Source organism: Limanda limanda, chromosome 21 (assembly GCF_963576545.1).
Source record: "Limanda limanda chromosome 21, fLimLim1.1, whole genome shotgun sequence".
NCBI lineage: Eukaryota > Metazoa > Chordata > Actinopteri > Pleuronectiformes > Pleuronectidae > Limanda > Limanda limanda.
Genome location: NC_083656.1, coordinates 19,940,725 through 19,960,162, shown reverse-complemented (window position 1 = coordinate 19,960,162; position 19,438 = coordinate 19,940,725). Strand labels below are relative to the sequence as shown.

General features: G+C 40.9%; 1 protein-coding gene across 1 annotated transcript; it reads left to right on the top strand.

Moving 5' to 3' along the window:
• The first annotated feature begins 1,895 nt into the window (after window positions 1-1,895).
• naglu (N-acetylglucosaminidase, alpha) lies at window positions 1,896-15,413 on the top strand. The gene is made up of 6 exons (XM_061095482.1): window positions 1,896-2,360; window positions 8,828-8,975; window positions 9,568-9,714; window positions 10,587-10,672; window positions 11,263-11,519; window positions 12,793-15,413. Exons 1-6 carry the CDS (start codon window positions 1,948-1,950, stop codon window positions 13,995-13,997), a joined length of 2,256 nt encoding a protein of 751 aa, XP_060951465.1. The 5' UTR covers window positions 1,896-1,947; the 3' UTR covers window positions 13,998-15,413.
• Window positions 15,414-19,438: the final 4,025 nt, after the last annotated feature.

Here is a 19,438-nt window from a genome sequence, read left to right as displayed (position 1 = left end):
ATCCTAGGTGGTGGCTCCCAGAGTGAACAACTCTCCTAAAGGCTGCTGCTAAGGTTTGAACAAAATGGAAACCAAAGGATATGAGTTTGCAGGGACCTACAAAAATGTTATGGGTCCTATGTGATATTTAGAGCTGACTGACCTCAGAATGCCCAATGAAATGAAAAATGTATTTACTAGTTTGATGTGCCTGTGTTAATTGTTAATTTATCTCTTGTTATTCATTTTGTACATCATAACCTTACCCCTCTTCTGTAGAACAGGTCCAACTGTATGATGACTCAACCATGTTGGATGTTGGCTGCAGGTCTTGATCATCCTGCGCTGCCTGACTCAGCAGTTAATCAGCATGGTGTAGGTGGTGGAGAGACGTTCTTGACAAAGCAGGCTGTTGTCATGACTTTCTATGTTGAGCTGCTACTGTCAAAACTGGTTTAGGCACATGACACACATTCAACTCCATTGACTACAGCAAACGCAAATCAACTGTTTGCAACTCTTCCCTCCATAGCTTCATGTTCTCACTGCACACGCTTAAAGGTTCAGTGTTTGGGATTTAGTGGCATCTAGTGGTGTAGTTGCATGTTTCAGCTAAATACTCATCACCTAACCCTCCCCTACCAAAGATGAAAGAGAACATGTGGTAGCCTTCAGTTTTCATAAAAACTAAAAAGACAATTAATTGTTTGTCGAGAAAATTGAAGCACAGACAGACAAACCAAGAGAGAAAGAGAGCTTTCTGACAGCAGACAGACAGATATTAACATACAGAGATTTTATTTTTCAAATTATATCTCTGCTTCTGCCCCTTCCGAATGCGTGTGTACACTGTGAAGTTTGGAGGTGGGAACATCATGGCGTGGGGCTGTTTTTCAGAATACAGCATTGGCAAACTTCATATAATTGAAGGAAGGATGAATGGAAAAATGTACCCAGTCATTCTTGATAAAAGCTGCTGCTTTCTACCACTATGATGAAGATGAAACGAGGGTGGACATTTCAGCAAGACAATGATCCCAAACACACGGCCATGGAAAATCTCAAGTGGTTTCAGAGAAAGAAAATAAAGCTGCTAGAATGGCCCAGCCAATCACCTGACTTGAATCCAATAGAACATTTATGGAAAGAACTAAAGATCAGGGTTCATAGAAGAGGCCCACGGAACCTTCAAGATTTGAAGACTGTTTGTGTGGAAGAATGGGTCAAAATCACACCTGAGCAATGCATGCGACTAGTTTCTCCATAAAGGAGGCGTTTTGAAGCTGTCATTACCAACAAAGGCTTTTGTACGAGGTATTAAATTAATTTCAGTAAGCGTGTTCAAGACTTTTTTCCATGTGTCGTTCCATTTCATTCACATAACTTAATTTCAGAACTTATTTGCTTAGTTTTCTTTGGATTAGTTGGGTTGTTACCGACATCTCGTGAAAATTTCATGTCAATATCACCTTTAGAAATATATTTACTGAGAAAAATGGTGACGTGTTCAATACTTATTTTAACCGCTGTACACGTGCAATAACTATACATACACATGTGCAATAACTATACATACACATGGCTCAATACTATTCACACACACTCCATACACTTTAAGTTATTACATAATTTGCAACGGATGTCACACTGCACCTTTGAATGTATATCGTTTTAGTATTGTCTTTTTAAGCTATTTCTACCTGGCTTTTATTTTATTGTAACCGTTACACTGCTGAGCTGACCCTTTGTTACCTTGCATATGACAAATAAAACTTGAAACATAAGCAATTTCCTCTTCCAGAAATATAGTGTTGCAAAGTAGCCTCCTCTGATTGGTCGGGAGTTCTCTCTCTCTCTGATTGGCCGGCGGTGTTTCAGTAAACCTAGGCTTCCTGGTTGTTTGCGATTGGGGAAATCTAAGTCGTTTTTGAACGGTGGGAAAGTTTGGCTCTGAGATCTGTGATCACGATGTCGCTGAGCAGCAGCTGCAGCCTGGCGCTGCTCGGGCTTTTCTGTCTCCACTTGACCGCACAGGGGAAGTTCACCGCTCTGGACCACATCAGCTCTAAAGCCAGCGACAAGGCGCAGGGGCGAGCGGTGGTGGAGCTGCTGAAGCGGCTGCTCGGGAACAGGTCCACGGAGTTCATCGTGTCCGTCAACAGGAGCCTGTCCAACGACAGCCTGGACGTGTGCGAGCTCAGGTCCACGAAGAACAACAAGGTGGTGGCCACGGGCAGCAGCGGAGTTGCCCTGGCCTCTGGCATCTACAACTACCTCAAGTACTTCTGCAGCTGCCATGTTTCCTGGTCCGGGGACCAGCTGGATCTGCCCAGTCCTCTGCCGAGGCTCAGCGGCGTCCAGCGCATCAGCAGCCCGCACAGGTCAGTGAGCCCCAGGGGGCATTACTCAGGGGTGGCTCCTGGCATAGACGACATAGGGCGGCTGCCTAAGGCCGGCCACACACCGGACGCGTAAGCGTCGCGTTAGCGTCGCGTAGGCGCACCGTCATGCCTTAAATAACAGCTGGCTCCCACCCACTCCCACGTTAATCCCTTGTGCCGGCCACACCGGACGCTGAAGTGCAGCGCTGCACCAAAAGTGCCTCGCGTCGTGCAGCGATCGTTTCGGCGTCGAGTCTATTTTTTGCGCTTGACGCGAGCGTAGCGCTCCGGGAAACACAGTGAAAAATGATTTTAAACGATATTGGGGACATATTTTATATTATATAAATGATAAAATATGCATCCCATAGTTTGTATTCCCCTTCTGTTGTCCTGGAGTTTTAATTTTACCAATTTTACCAATCACATTATTAAATGTCCCCCTCTGCCCCTCCATACAGACACACAAGCAGTCATAAAGATAGAAAGAGAGAGGGTGTGTGTGTGTGTGTGTGTGTGTCTACGTAGTCTCCACATAGGCTTGAGTGGAGAATACGTAATTTACCCTCGACACCCGACATTGAACTGAGCAAACAGCGGAGAAGTTCTTGAAGATGGATGACATTAAATTAATAATTGAAGTGGAGAAGTAGTACAGTGAGCTGTACGATCCTCGGCCGTGTTGTTTAAAGACAACATTAAAAAGGACAAATGCTGGGACACCGTTTCAGTTAATAACAAATATCAGCTGTATGTGTGATCACGGGGAGGAATCGCAGGATGACCGCCGCGGAGTTCAGCGTGTCCGGTGTGCAGCCTGGCCCCAGCGTGCTAGGGATCTACGCGACGCTTACGCGACGCTTACGCGTCCGGTGTGACAGCCTAGCGTTTACGCGACGCTCACGCGACGCTTACGCGACGCCAACGCGACGCTAACGCGTCCGGTGTGTGGCCGGCGTAAGGGCGCAAAATGCCGAGAGGGCGCCACAAGAGGCTGATTTATCATGACACCATGATAAATACTTTAACCAATGCAGTAACGTCACACCATCGTCCTCTAACTAAACCCCGGGGAAACAACGGAGGCAGAATCACCGCAAAGCGCCTCGAAAAGCTGTGCGCGTCCTTTCCACGCCCATGTTAATAAATCGGGCTGTTCGCACCGGCAGCGAAGCACCCGGAAGCTGAGAGGTGGGGGGGGGGAGGTGGGGGGGGGGAGAAGTCACAAACAGCAGGTTTATTCACTCTGCAGCAGGGGCGTTTCTAGGATTGAAAGAAAGGGGGGGCTTAGCCCCTAAGGAAGGTGAACGTTTGCGCGCGCAGCGCGCCAATTTTTTTTTGGGCTCATTTGGGGCTGAGGATATCCATTGTTTCAGACAGTTCATAGATTGGTTCAATCAGAAAGAGTGTGATTTTTTCTCTGTATCTTTGCTTGCATTCATTCAGTATAAGATAACAGAAGAGACAGAATTTCAGGGTCATTGTGAAATTTGACAACACAAATATGAACTTTTCTCAAATAGAGAGAAATAATTTTCCTGCTTGTAAAGGAAAGACGGATATACGAGATATCCGCGTCACTCCCAAATCCTAATTCTTAAAGGGACCACACACAATGGATGGAGAATGGACCTGCCAGTGTCAACTTCTGAGTTGTTTATTTGTTGTATTATGAGCAGAAGGGAATAAGATAGAATAGCGAGCTGTCGATAGTTATTTCTTACATTTCAAATTTGCTCGTTCACACTCTTGCTCACTGGAGACATTTTCTAACAAAATAGCTAGCTAGCTAGCTTCGTGTTAACATAGCTCAATACAATATTCACTTTAATTTGCCTCAAGTAAACCTAAATTTAAGCAGGTAACAATCATTAACAACTAGTTACTTGGCAGAGTGAGAAAGCCAGCGCAGCAGCGATGCAGACTCCCCAAGGTCCTAGTGCCCGGTCTTTTATTGTTATGTATGATGAGAGGCTATTGGATTGTAATTTGAAGGGGGAGAAAACATACAAACCAGAAACGCACTCACAAATGTAGCATGTTAGAGTTATAAATAACTTGTCCATGTATAAAACAAAAGTTTAATTAAAAAAAAAAAATTAAAAATTAAAAAAAATCCCAATAATTATTTGGGGGGGCTGAATAACATTTTAGGGGGGCTTCAGCCCCCCTAAAACAGGCCTAACGACGCCCCTGCTCTGCAGTAACTGTAGTGATGGGGGACACTGCAGGGGCTCTTTCACTTTCACTTGTGGGTGAGACACTGGTTGGGATCCTGCTGCCGTGGCTCGTTGTGTTTCTGAATAATCGCTTTAATAAGACACCTTTTACGAGAAACAATTCTGACAAGTTTCTTACACGCAAACTGATGATTAGTTTTCAATAAAAACGTCTCTAAAAATAGTCCAGGAGCTGAAATCTATTTTGTCTGAGACACACCTGGGATTCTTCCATGCAGAACCTGAACGGCCATTACTGACACACATGTCCACTGTTTAAAGACAGAGGTCAGTGATCCACAGTTTTCTATAACTGACAAACATGTCCACGGTCTAAAGACACGGGTCAGTGAGCCCCAGTGAGAAACATGTCTCAGCAGGATTTGGCAAAACTTCTCCATGCATTTATTTTAAGAATGACTTGACTATTGTAATAGTATGTTTACATGTCTCTCAGAAATGTTTTTATCAGAAAGCTGCAGTTAATTCACAATGCTGCTGCACGAGTCCTCACTAACACCAAGGAAGAGGCTCATGTCCCTCCAGTTCTAAGATCTTTACACTGGCTACCTGTCTGTCAAAGAATCAACTTCAAAATCCTATTGTTGGTTTATAAAGCACTGAATGGTTTAGGGCCAAAACATATTCTGATCTCCGTACGTTATGACCCCTTAGGTCGTCTGGATCAGCTTTCTGTCCCAAGAGTCTAATTCAAACATGGAGAAGCAGCATTCAGTTTTCATGCTCCACATTATTGGAGCAAGGTCCCAGAGACCTGTAGGTCCGCTGCAAATCGTAGTTCTTTTAAATCACTGCTGACGACCTTCCTGTTTGCCACGGCCTTTTATTTAATCATACAATTACTCATTTGTGGCTGAGGGGTAGAGTGGTCGTCCTCCAACCTGAAGGTCGGCGGTTCGATTCCCAGTCTGAACCATCTGCATGCCGAAGTGTCCTTGGGCAAGATACTGAACCCTAAATAGCCCCCCATAGAATAACTAAGTGCTGCAAGTAGATGCACTGTATGAATGTGTGTATGAATGGGTGAATGTGAAACTGTACTGTAAAGCGCTTTGAGTGGTCTTCATCAGACTAGAAAAGCGCTATATAAATACAAATCCATTTACCATTTACCATTTCTTAAACAGCACTGTTATTTTTACTCGTTTATCTATTTATTATTTATTTTGTATTTAACTCTTTTAATTTGTATTTAAATGCTTTTTCATATTGAATGCCTTGTTGTTGAAATATGCTGTACAAATCAACTTGCCTTGCCTAAACATGTGATCAGCTTAAAAATGTGAAACCTTAATGAAAGTAGCCAATAGCACATAAGGAAGTTACAAAGATTCACTGTGATCAGGTGTTGAGGTGTTGCTCCTACTGAAATAACAGATCTTACACCATTGTTGTCGGGTGGACATTGGAGTTTAGCTGAGGCCAATGAGCAATCAAATCATGAGCAGGTTGTCTTACTGTGATTCACATTTAGAAAATGACTGAAGTCGAAAGCAGATGAAGTGCGTGAGTGCTTTGTGAAAATGTTCTTTTGTGTGGCCTGTGTGTAGAATTCATTAACGGGGCCATTTTACTGACGTCAGCAAAACGGCTTCTTTGAAAATACCGCTGTAGCAGATCCATGCATACTCCTCACAGCAGCAGTCACAGGATGTCACCCGATAGAGGAGCTTCTTGTTCCAATTAGTTACTCAACGATCGGTTGAACTGAAAGTCACAGACGTCACAGACTGCAAACATCTCAAAATCTCTGTTTCTTTGCTGCCTGCAAATGACACAAATGAAGTATTTTAATGACAAATCAAGCTGTATGAATAGGACTGCTGGGGTTTGTCTATGTTATGGAATTCCATGAAGGCAGTGTGGCACGTAACCTCAAGCCCCCTCCTCTGCAACGTGGCACCTAAAAACCCTGGCGCTACGACAAATGGGGCATTGTCACACATTATTTATTATTGTTTACTCTGAGCACTATGGACACTTGTACCATGGACGGGCCCTTTTAAAGGAACATTCGTTTCAATTATCTGTTGTGCATTATCACTGCATCAGCTCACTGCAGTTATGTCATGTGCACAGTCATTGGACTGAAAAAACCATGGCACACATGGGACAGTTTGTTTTCCCATGACTTTGGGTTACAGCTCGAAGCTTTAATCATTTATATAGAGTAGATACCAAAGTTTTGGATGACACCTCCACTGTTGAAAAAGGTGCTTTTTGAAATGTAATTTAAAATACAGCTTATGTTGTTAAGCAATATGCACATTGAAAATACACTGAAATATGCAAGTAAAGAGTAAAATGTGTAGTGAATTAACTCAGTAGTGTTTGTCACTTTGAGTATGTAGGGGGATTTTTAATGATCTCTCTGTTGGATTTTAACACACAGTGCATTTCATAAATAAACAGACAGTGAAACTTTTTCCATTGTTTTGTCTTGGCACTTCCGCACATAGGATTTAAAATAAAATTTACAATAAGGTGAATTAGGTTTAAGATTAGTTTTAAGTCAGCACTTACTGTAACCCTCAGTTCATCATTAAATTATTGTCCCATGTTGAGTAAGTAACAAAAAATAATCTAATCAATGTACCTGACTCATCATAAACATGTACACTGTACACACTACAGTGTACAAGTACAACAATGTTGCCCATCAATGTTCATCCAACTGCTCTCACAGGCTGACTGGAGCTCCTTTAATTGACCTGTTATTAAGAACTGACTGTTACTTGTTTTGTTTACAAAGGTGGTCTCAGAACATGCACAGGAACGACCATTAGAGGCAACTGTCAACGGATGAGTAGAGCTGGGTTACAGAGCTATTGGCAGGGGGAACTCTCCATGAAGCGTATCATAAAAACTCACAGACACTGTGGCTGGAGCCTTCAGAAACTTTAATTAGGGAGTGCATGTGACTAGTTTGCTGTGTGAGCAGGACAGTGATATCTGGGCATTACTAATATTCAATTCTATTTCATTCAATTTCAATTTTATTTGTATAGCTCAAATCACAACGTAGATTATTGCAAAGGACTTTAGATACTGTAGTGATAATAAGATATTCAATTATGTGTCATTCAAACTTTAAAATACAACCAAATTGTATGTTTAATTAACTGAAGGCTATAAAACACTGGATGGCTGCTAATTTCTTAAAGCTAAATGATGAATAAAGCTGAATTCTGCCGTTGTCAGTGTTGTCCCTTAAATAATGGATGTTCCTTTGCTTTTTGATGAAATCATCCAGAAGAAATGACGTTGTTACTCTGACTGTGTGGACCCTCATGTTAAATGTTTAATTCGCCCCAGTTTTTTCCAATCTCCCATTCCCTCCCTTTTCACCTGCCTTAGTAAAACATCCAAAATGGTATTGCTATACTCACAGATCTCTGACCCAGCCCAAGATAGTTGCTGGTTGTAGAGTGAGGAAGGAGACTATACTTTAGAACCGCTGTGAGGAGTTTCCCTCAGTGTGCTTACAATACAACAGGACAGACACAACAACACTAAACACAACCGAAATATTTGTTGTGATTTTTGTGGTTCATAAAATATCACCAAATATTTCCTATTTAGATATTACCTTCGAGCCTGACTTTCTCCAGTGTTTTCCTTTTACACAAGATCAACTCAGCAGGAGCTTCTCTGCTCAGAAACATTCACAACAACACAGAAATCTCCGGAGCGTTCAGGTAAGAGGTGACGCAGCAGGCAGGGGCAGGACCTTAAACAAGCGATCTCGGCAGCACCTCTGTCGTGTGTTAGAAACGTCATAAGCATGCCCACTCGCATGCAGTGAATCCTCCACCGGATCTCCTGTGTTCTCACATCGGCTTATTCAGACATTCTCCTGAGGTTATACTGGGATACTGGCCTGAGAAAGTCTGGAGAAGGTCTGGAGGAAATCACTTGGACATTTTCCTTTGCACATACAGCCCCTCTTTAGAACATCTGGAGAATCTCTGGAGTTCAACGCAGGTCTGAAAGCAGCTAGATGAGATATAGATGCTTTGCATGTGACATACATGAGAGGCACAAACAGGATCTAGGTGGCACAGATACTTAAAGGGTATAGACAGCTTTTCACAACTGCTTGAATTAAAGGATGTCTATTTCGGGCTTAATGCTCACAAGGCATGATTTTCCTTTTTCCCACCTGTTTTGTATTTAATTATCTTGCATGCCGGGATAATAACAATATATTTGTGTGTTTGTCTCCAGATTTCGGTATTACCAGAATGTCTGCACTTTTAGCTATTCCACTGTGTGGTGGGACTGGCCGAGATGGGAACGAGAGATTGACTGGATGGCACTTAATGGGATCAATCTGCCACTGGCGTTCACTGGACAAGAAGCCTTATGGCAAGAGGTTAGAGCAAACTGTTCACCTGAAGCTGGATACATTCTTAACTAAATCTACACTAAACCACAGGAATACAGTTAAATCAGCTCGTAGTATTTGGGTCTGCTCCATTATTAGCTCCTTAAAAACTAGATTTAAATATACTTTATATGTTTTGGATCAGATTTAACAAATATTTTGGAGCTTTTAAAATGATCATGCCTGGCATTTAGGTGCTTGACATTGAATCAGGAGTTTTGTAGAGGAATTCCACATAACACTCTAGTTTTGGAGTGAGTTCAACAAAATAGATAAATTGTCTGTTGATCTCTGATAAGTGTAGCAGCATGTGAACATCAGCTTATTGGGTGTTGGGGAGTAGAGTGGGTCGTCCACTAGCCAGATGGTTGGAGGTTTGATCACTAGCTTCTCCAGTCTGTATGCGGAAATGTCCCTGGGGCAGATGCTTAACCCCAAATTCTGTGTTGACAGTGTGTGATATAAACGAAAAATATTACTATGTGAGTGTGTGTGTGTGTTGGTGTTCTGAGTACTCAATAAGACTAGAAAAAGCACTATATAAATACAACCCATTTGTTAAATTCTGATGTACTTCTAGGTTTACCGTTCTCTTGGACTAAACCAGTCGGAGATCGAAGAATTCTTCTCTGGCCCGGCGTTTCTCGCCTGGAACCGAATGGGAAACATGTTCAAGTTTGGTGGGCCTCTGCCGCAGTCCTGGCATGTGAACCAGCTCAACCTCCAAGTACTGAAACCTCCATACTATTTAACAGAGTTTAAAGCTAATCACAACACCCACCTGTGATTGAGAATTATTGAGCTGAAAGTAGCTTTTAGACTGCATCTGTTTTCACCTGGTTTGTTTTAGTTTTCAATGAACAGAAACTTCTTCCATCAGAATCATTTATAATATAATCACATAACCAATCTGGGAATGGTGGCTTCAGTTTGTACAGTTAACATTATTGTGACAAGTTTTTGAAGCGACCTTCTCAAATTGAAATGAAAAATAAAGAAAAACATGTGTTGTTACGTATAAGCAGTTGTTGCATTTCTTAAAGGGCCTAAATGGGCAGTACTTTATTTGAAGAATTGATTCATAAGATGTATTGGTAGTATCAAAGACAATCATACTGCTCTGTAGAGCTCAGCCAATCAAAAGCTCAGCGTCTCCTCTGACTGTTGTGACACACAGCCAGGCAAGTCACAGGTCACAGAATTTAGCCCACTTTTGTAAATTAGTAAGACCAACCTGTAAATGCAAATAGCGATAGTCGGTCAGCACTGAAATGAGCTGAACAGATGGACAAATCTGGACTCAAATGCTCAGACGTCATCATCTGTGTTGGGCTGTCTGTCCAAAGTGTTGCATCTATTAATATACATCACATGGACCTGCTGTACAATCAAAAGGACCCAGAGAGAACAACAATGTGGAACCTTTAAATTTCAGTTTATTACACGTTGGGTCTTGTGTTTGTAGCTCTACCAGCTCTTCCTACTGTACTCAACAAAGAATGTGTTATAACCTATAGGCAATAAAGAAATGCAGTTTAATTTTTTCACTTGAGCTGTTTTGAAATGAGTCTCCTCACATGACATTTTCTTCCTGTGCAGTTTAGAATATTGGAGCGCATGAGGTCATTTGGCATGACTCCTGTGCTGCCGGCCTTCTCTGGGAACATCCCCAAGGGAATCCTCAGGTCACTCATTGATTTTTATGTTCAAGCATTTCACCATTATACACTTTTCTGCATTATGTACAACACATTATCAACACTGGATCTTTGAGGCTGATGCCAGTAGTGATAAAAGATTAAACATAAATAATAACAGTCAAGACTTGACTTTAAATAGTTGTGACCAAATGTTTATTGAGTGAAATATTTTATATTTATTTATTTTACTTGAAGGTAATAAGCCGAATGAATGAAGGGCTAAATGGGTTGTTAGCATGATTCAAAGTTATATTTTATAGTTCTCTATGTAGCTACTGGCCATGTTGTGCTTTTTTAATTCTTAACGTAACTACTCCAGTTCATGTGAATACAGCACCATGGAGACACTGTCTGAAAGTGTGCACTGGTATCATCAGGCTTTTAAACCTGCCTCTGATTGTGGTAATTAGGGATAGGTAGGTTGGAACCTAGTTATTTTGTACAAACGTATACCGTGGTATTAAGGACATTTTAAAGAAAATAAAGTTTGAACTCGACCAGACACACATTTCTCTCTTAAGTGCATGATTCAAATTCAAAGCCTTTGAATCACTAAAGTGTTCTTTGTATTTCAGGTTGTATCCAACAGCAAACGCAACCAGACTCGGGTCTTGGGCTCGTTTCAACTGCAGCTACTCATGCTCCTATATCTTAGACCCTCGGGACCCCCTTTTCCTCCAGATTGGGTCCCTCTATCTGTCCCAGGTGGTGAAGCAGTTTGGGACGGATCACATTTACAACACTGACACCTTCAATGAGATGAATCCTCCGTCCTCTGACCCCACCTACCTGTCAGCAGTCAGTCGCTCTGTCTTTGCCTCAATGACTGCAGGTGAGTGTGTCGATGACTGACATCCTGTTCATTGTGAACCTTAAACCTGATACTGCCCATATGTTCTCTGAATGCTGATATTTTGGGATACAATAACTAGAGATGAGCCGGATACTCGGCTGAAACGAGTATCCGGTACGGATAAAGCACTTTTGCCGAGTACGATTATTATACGAGTAATCGGAGTCATTATCTGTGCTCGGACTGAATGAAAATCCTCACACAGCGTCACAGCGCTCGTCCCGTCACACACGGCTCTGCTCACTCACTCACAGAACAGCTCTCTGTCTCTCAGTCACTCAGGTTCACTGCGCATCGGGACTGTGTGTGTGTGTGTGTGTGTGTGTGTGTGTGTGTGTGTGTGTGTGTGTGTGTGTGTGTGTGTGTGTGTGTGTGTGTGTGTGTGTGTGTGTGTGTGTGTGTGTGTGTGTGTGTGTGTGTGTGTGTGTGTGTGTGTGTGTGTGTGTGTGTGTGTGTGTGTGTGTGAGATGCGAGGGATGTTCACTGTCTCCCGGAGAAATGAACACTATGTGTTTTTAGTATAGAAACACGTGAATTATATTTGTTCACAAGTCATAATGACTGGTTTTGTTATTTTCACTTTACATTTACACTTACTTTACAGTAAAGTAAACCTCTATTAAATACAGTACAACATGACAGTTTGTATGGTTTGAAATTGTCATTTATTATTACACTGACATTTAATTATCACGGCAAACAATTACACTGCACTAAACTTTAAGTGTTAATGTAAAGTAAAAATAACAAAACCAGTCTGTATGACTTGTGAACGAATATAATTCACGTCTTTATATACTAAAAACACATGTGTTTGAGTGAGTATGAGTATTGTATGAGTGTTCATTTCTCCGGGAGACAGTGAACGTCCCTCGCATCTCACTCACGCACACACACACACACACACCTGGTGTGGAAATAAATTTAAAAAAAATAAAAATAAAAAAATCATAAAAAAATTTCAAAGTTAAAAAAGAAAGTTATGTTGAACCAGCCCACTTCCGGGTTAAATCACACCCACTTCCGGGTTAGGCCCCGCCCACTCCGAGTACGGATACGGATAATTCATATGGTTAACAGATACAGATACAGATAATGCTGTACTCGCTCATCCCTAACAATAACACACTATTAGTGTGCACTACCGTAGTGCACTACTTCGATGACCCTCAGATGAACTGTTGTGATTTTTCAGGCATGTTTGAGAATTGTCCTTCTCTTGTCCGTCATCCAAACCTCATTTTCTCCCCAGTTGATCCTCAAGCAATTTGGCTGATGCAAGGCTGGCTCTTCTTCAGTGATGCAGCATTCTGGAAGCCAGCCCAGATTCAGGCCCTACTACACGGAGTGCCCCTTGGACGAATGATCGTGCTCGACCTGTTTGCCGAAACGGAACCAATTTTCTCCTACACTGAGTCATTCTATGGACAACCATTTATCTGGTGCATGCTGCAAAATTTTGGTGGTAACAATGGTTTATTTGGTGCGGTGGAAAGCATCAACTCAGGGCCCTTTAAAGCAATGCATTTCCCAAACTCCACTCTTGTGGGCTTAGGAATGACACCAGAGGGCATAGAGCAAAATCCTGTGATGTATGAGTTGATGAGCGAGCTGGCTTGGCGCAAAGAGCCTGTCAACTTGTCCAAGTGGGTATCCCTGTATGCAATACGCCGTTACGGCAGCACAAATGAAAACGTAACCGCTGCATGGGTGCGCCTGTTCGCCAGTGTCTATAACTGCACGGTGCCACATTATCGAAACCACAACCACAGCCCACTGGTGCACAGGCCTACCTTTCACATGAATGCTGGCCTTTGGTATGACCGGGCAGACTTGTTTAAAGCCTGGAAACTGATGGTAGAGGTCGCTCCTTCGCTCATGACCAAGGAAACCTTCCGGTACGACCTTGTGGATGTGACTCGGCAGGTCCTACAAGACCTGACAACAAGCTATTATCAAGATATCATAAAGGCCTTCCAGACCCAAAAGCTGACAGATCTGCTGACTGCAGGCGGCGTGCTGATTCATGACCTCCTGCCTGAGCTCAGTAATTTGCTGAATAGTGATCGCAATTTCCTGTTAGGGACGTGGTTAGAGAGTGCACAATCCTTAGCCCTGGATGAGAGGGAGGCACAGCTCTATGACATGAATGCCAGAAACCAGCTCACATTGTGGGGTCCCAGTGGTGAGATCCTGGACTATGCCAGTAAAGAGTGGGGAGGGCTCATGGAAGACTACTACGCCCAGCGCTGGGGGCTGTTTGTCCACACGCTAGTAGAGTGTCTGGACAGAGGTCGACCATTCAAGCAGGACACCTTCAACCAGGCAGTTTTTCAGGTAGAAAAGGGATTCATTTACAACCGCAGGAAGTACCCGACCGAGCCTCAGGGAGACACATACAAGATCGCCCACAGGATCTTCCTCAAGTACTACCCACAGGCCTTAAAGGGGCTATAGTGAGCACAGACTGCACTGTGGAAAAAAACTGGCCTCATGTCACAGCAAGAAGAATGTTTTCCTTCACCTCCAGTTCTACATGGCTGTCCCAAAACATTTTGATGTAGAAAATCTAATGGCCTGAATTCACAGGAACAGTGTGCTTGACATACTATAACTATTGTATGATAAAAGTGTTCTCCTGACACTTACACTATTTGTATATGCATCCATTCCTTATAACAGAGGAGAGTAGAAATGAAAAGTTGAGTTAATGAGTTACTGAGTTAGAGACGATCGTGTCTTCATGTGCATGTGTGCATGTACCTGCGGGTGCATGCATCTATTGATGCCTTTTGATTCACCTAAACTTAAAGAAACGTTTTTTAAACCTCTACATTGTATTTAACAGAATGGATATTATTTGTATGTGGGTGTTATTTTTGGTGGCTCAGACAAGATGAGGGCTATGTAAATTTGTAGTAGATACCGACCCATAATAAACAGAGACACGCACGTCCACAGGTGATGGTACGGTTAAGCAGCATGCCTTTTGCTGGTGGCAGGAAAACCAAGCACACACAGGGAGAACATGCAAACAGAACCGCCCTGCACAACAGTGACACCTCAGGGAGCTGTAGACGTGTGGTTTCACTGTATAGCCCCCCCCCCACCCCTCTGCCTGCACTCTTTGTAAGCTCTTTGTGTAAGCTAGGCAAACCATGTCCCAACAGTAGCTTGACAGATATGAATCTGATGTCATTGTCTGATCTGGTTCTCAGAAAGAGAGCAGATAGGCACGTCTCCTTAAATGTTGAACTATTCCTTTAAATCACACATCCTATACTACGTCAACAGGTGGCATGTTGGTATCAAAATGCCTGTTACCTGTCAGCATGACGTGAATCTGAATAATGTCTCTTATTCTGAGCAAAGTGACCGACAGGTTTGTTGGCTGTAACGTCACAAACAAATGGGTCAGTAGCAGTAACCAATCAATTGGGATGTTTTGATCTTGCTCACATGGTCAGTTAATCTGGGACGGAGTTGGTGTAAAGGTTTTATTGTAACTTACTACTTTGTTGTGCCAAGATGGCTTCTCCCTTTTTAAAGATATATTTTTGTATGAACATCTATAAGTGTTAAACTGAGGCACCTCACATGTACGACGACAACATCTGAAGAATGCTATTTCTTCAGTCACATATTTTTTTATTTTGGAACACTCAAATGTAGCTGATTCCTTTTGTGATGCATTCAGTTGTACTTCAGGATAATTTCTATGTTATGGGAGAATGTTATGTTATGAGCACAGCTGAAATTCATAATATTCATAATATGCCAACAAACGTATTGTATTTTTGTATTTGGATTAATTAAACTGTTGTGATCCTTCAACTCAGGCATGTCATTAAAGTTTTCAGGGTAAGTGACTAATACATTGTCTTAATTCTCGATCTCTTTGTTATGTGTGTGATCGGTGATGATGTCATCATTAATCTGATCTCCGTACAGCAGATTCATCTCTCGACTCAATCCTGTGCCTGTTTAGTGTGAAAGGCACCCTCCACTTAAACCCCACAAGGTGGCTCCAGATTAGTACTGGTAAATTAATTAATCTACAACATAAAACTGAATAGAGACTTGAATAAGTAAATGTAGCGATACTGAACTGTTCAAATGCTCATTACAGTATTAATACAACATGTATTAAAAGTACCAATCTCAGTGTTAACACCTCAGACATCTGAAACATGAGGAGCCACATCACAAGCTAAACAAATATTTTAACTTCTATAATGTGTTGTATTTTATTTATTTTATTTTATTTATTTTTATCAAAACTGTAACCAACTGTAGTGGAGTTAAAAGTACAATATTTCCTTTTAAAGTTTTGTGGAGTAAAAGTATGAAGCACCAACAAGTGACCTCCCAATTGTACTCAAGTGTAGTATGTTTGAGTTTACACCATAGATAAAATGTATCATTAAAATTTAGGTAATAACATACACTGCAGTGGTTCAAGATTAAGTGTCTCAGGAATGTGCTTTTATAAATCATGTAAATTGTATCTGTAAACAGCTATTAGATGGTACATGGATATTAAAATACTGTATCAACTACACATGACCAGCTACCAATGTGTCCTACTTTTAAAATAATTTAAATATGTATTCCAGTCATGAATAAGAATTGCTTATTTATATTACCCGACATATTAGTGTAGTATATAGATTATTTTCCTTTTGAGGTGTTAGTGAGATTATGATCAACTAATGACCGCAGTGGATATTTACACCTGGACTGAGAGAAGTAGAATATAGGTCATGACTGCGTGTTGAAGGTCAATTACCAAGACACAAAAACTAATACACTTAATGTCTCAAGTGTACTTTCGGATTTGTGTCATTTATACTTATTTATATAGATATTTCTATTGAGCGTTCCCTCGTTTGATCTGGTTACTATGACTATTAACCACATTATTCAAAATAGCATTTTTTCATAATTTAGTATTATTTTTATTTTACCTAACAGAAATACTCATACTGGGTTCTTTCTGATGATAGCTACATAAATACATATAATTACAGCACAAACTAAAAAAAGGTTTGGTTACATACTTTGTTATTCAGATCCATATTCAAACATTTGCATAATTCTACCTAGTTCTTCCATTTGGTTGAAAAAACTGTCACCTTGACTTTTGGAGCCAGAGAACAGGAATTCTTCAGACAGGCATGAAATCTGGATCTCACAGAAGGAGGTTGCTGTGTTCATGAAACCTGATGGGCCTCCTGCTGTATATTTTATGCAGTGGTTTGAAAGAAAGCAGGGGACAGTGAGTGAGACAAGAGCTGACTCCAGAAATGAAGCAGCTCACCAAATATTTTTGATTAGTATTTTTATTGTTGAAAAAATAATGATTATCAGGTTTATAGGTGTTGAGGGATGTTCCTCTCCATATGTACACTATGATATTTTCTGTTCTGTTTCAGGCTCATATATAAGATGTGTTAAATCCAGTATATCAAAATTCAAACATTCTCAAAACCCACACTGCGAAGATGAAGAGCTCCATATCCATGACGGGGCTCATCTGGGCGGAGCAGGTTCAGCCCCTCAGAAACCTCCACATGTTGGAAGTGAGTTTGTGGATTCCTGGAAATCCAACAGAGGTGGAGAAGCTGAAGTGCTCGAGCCGCACTATCTATCCATCAAAACGTTTGGATTTCATGATGACAGCAACAACAGCATGCCACAAGCATTCACACATCACACCTTTTACTCTTTATCATGGATGGTATTCCACAGCCAGTCATACCAACTGTGCATTTACACCAGGCATCGCACAAAGACACTTAACTGGATCAAAAGTCCTCACCAGGAAGAAAATGGCTGAAGGATGTTACAGCCAATCAGAACCACTGATAGTTTTTACGTCTGTGCTTTTGGTAAAACATGTGACACCATTTCCCTTTCTTAATGCTGCATTTGTGTCCAGTGGCAGAGTATGTGTAGATATTTTAAAAATGCAGCTCAGCTCATCTTTGAGCTGGTGAGTTCAGTTTCGTTTAAGAAACTCTGACAGCTGGAGTGACTGATAGGATTAACTCAACTGGTTCTTCCCAGCTGACGTAAATGCAGCATTAAAACAGGACGGTTGCTATGACTGAAGGCAAATGATTCTGATTGGCTGAAAAGACACTCGTGCCCTTTTACCATCCTATTACTTTGGATCCAATTTAAGGAACCATACAGATCGTTTTGCATATTTTCCCCATTTACTTGACATTACATTACTGCCATTCATTTTTCAAAGCATCTAATATGGTTTTAGCCTGATGTCGAACCAGGCAGCTGCCGATTTGAAGTCATTTCAGCAAATTCACTCACACATGAAATGTTCTGCTTCATTTACAGTTTGGAGTGTGAATTTTGTACTGTAAGTATTTGAACTATATAACTTATACATCTATAAATATACAGATACAGAAATATATTATTTGATATTTAAGGGTTGATAAAATTGATTATAAATATAATTTACAAATAAAAATATTAATTAATGAATACTTCAAATGACAAAAAAATCTGTCAATATATTCATAATTTCAAATACATTAATGAAATATAATATATATAATAACTACAAATGTAAAGCTCTTTTTGAAAATGAAGTTTGAAATTGCCTTACTTGTACTATCAAAATATCCAATGAGTACTTTTGCAATTTAGTCTATGGATAAATTATAAATTTGTGAAGAAAGTCAATGAAATGCTTTATCAACATTTCCATATCACAGAATGCCAGTATCTGTTTTATTTTGTTCTTCTGTGTTGTTTAACAGTGACAAAGCTAATATGGACATTTGAAGTTGGATGTTTTTTGTTTTTTTTTACAGTAGTAAGGATATCAATCTATGGTATCTATATATGGTTGAAATAAAGAAGACATTATAGAGATGTTGATGAGTCAAGGCAAAAACATTTCAATTTGTGACAATTTCAGGACGAGAAAACTCAACTTCATGTCTTTGTCCTTTTTCTCTGAGCTTTCTTAACTTCTGTTTAAATCGTCCAACTTGCACAGACTTTACTGATCTATGCAGTCTCTAACTGGACTTGATTTTATCAGAAAATAGATCATGTTTGATTGAATTTTAACGCAAATAAAAGCCACCGAATCAACCTGCACATTTACTCAACTCATCATTTCAATGAGTATGTGGAATTAAGCTGAGAGATGACTTGTATTCAATTCAATTAACATGCTTTGAAAATAGCTGGCAGTAATGTACAGTTCACATAGTTTGTAGTTAGTTAATAGTTAATGGTCTAAAACAGGTCACACCAGCTCTATGGTTCTTCAATGGAGAGCAACAGCTTAGGTATTCTGTTTGAAATATCATGAACTGGCTATTCCATTACTCTGTAGTGCATTAAAGACAACAAGCTGGAGTTCTAGAATATACCGTAAATCATGTTCTGGCCTGTATTGGACTTTTCTTGGTTACGAGGAGAGCAGCAGAAATGTAAACAACGTAGAACCCGACCAGAGACAGGTTCCCTTGCATCTTTATCATGAAAGGAGATAAGCCAGAAAAGTCAATTGAATTTGTACTGTTGGACTGATACAGTGCACTCACCCTGGATTACCACAAGTCAGCATGGCCCAGTGTGGGCCGCGCTGATAGGACACATGTCAAGCAGTGCAAGCAGTTACATTACATGTAGTCCTGAGGACTACAATGTAATGGTGTCTTATTTATTTCCAGTATGGGTAAAGGAGCATCAAGAGATGATACCACACTTGTGAGGTAGCAGAGGTGAGTTGTCAGGTCTGAATCCAGACTCTTCACTGACTGTAAATAAATTCTATCTTCCAAAGCTGCAACATACACAACTCTTCTAATGATCAAGTTTAGAAGTGGTCAGTTCTGTTACATGTCTGCGCTGCT

What these genes read in the sequence shown, in the direction of transcription:
- naglu (XM_061095482.1), top strand. Translation starts at nt 1,948, where the DNA reads ATGTCGCTGAGCAGCAGCTGCAGCCTGGCGCTGCTCGGGCTTTTCTGT. An exon ending in TGAACCAGCTCAACCTCCAA is followed by an intron (nt 9,715 to 10,586) that starts GTACTGAAACCT and finishes CTTCCTGTGCAG; the next exon opens with TTTAGAATATTGGAGCGCAT. An exon ending in ATCCCCAAGGGAATCCTCAG is followed by an intron (nt 10,673 to 11,262) that starts GTCACTCATTGA and finishes TTTGTATTTCAG; the next exon opens with GTTGTATCCAACAGCAAACG.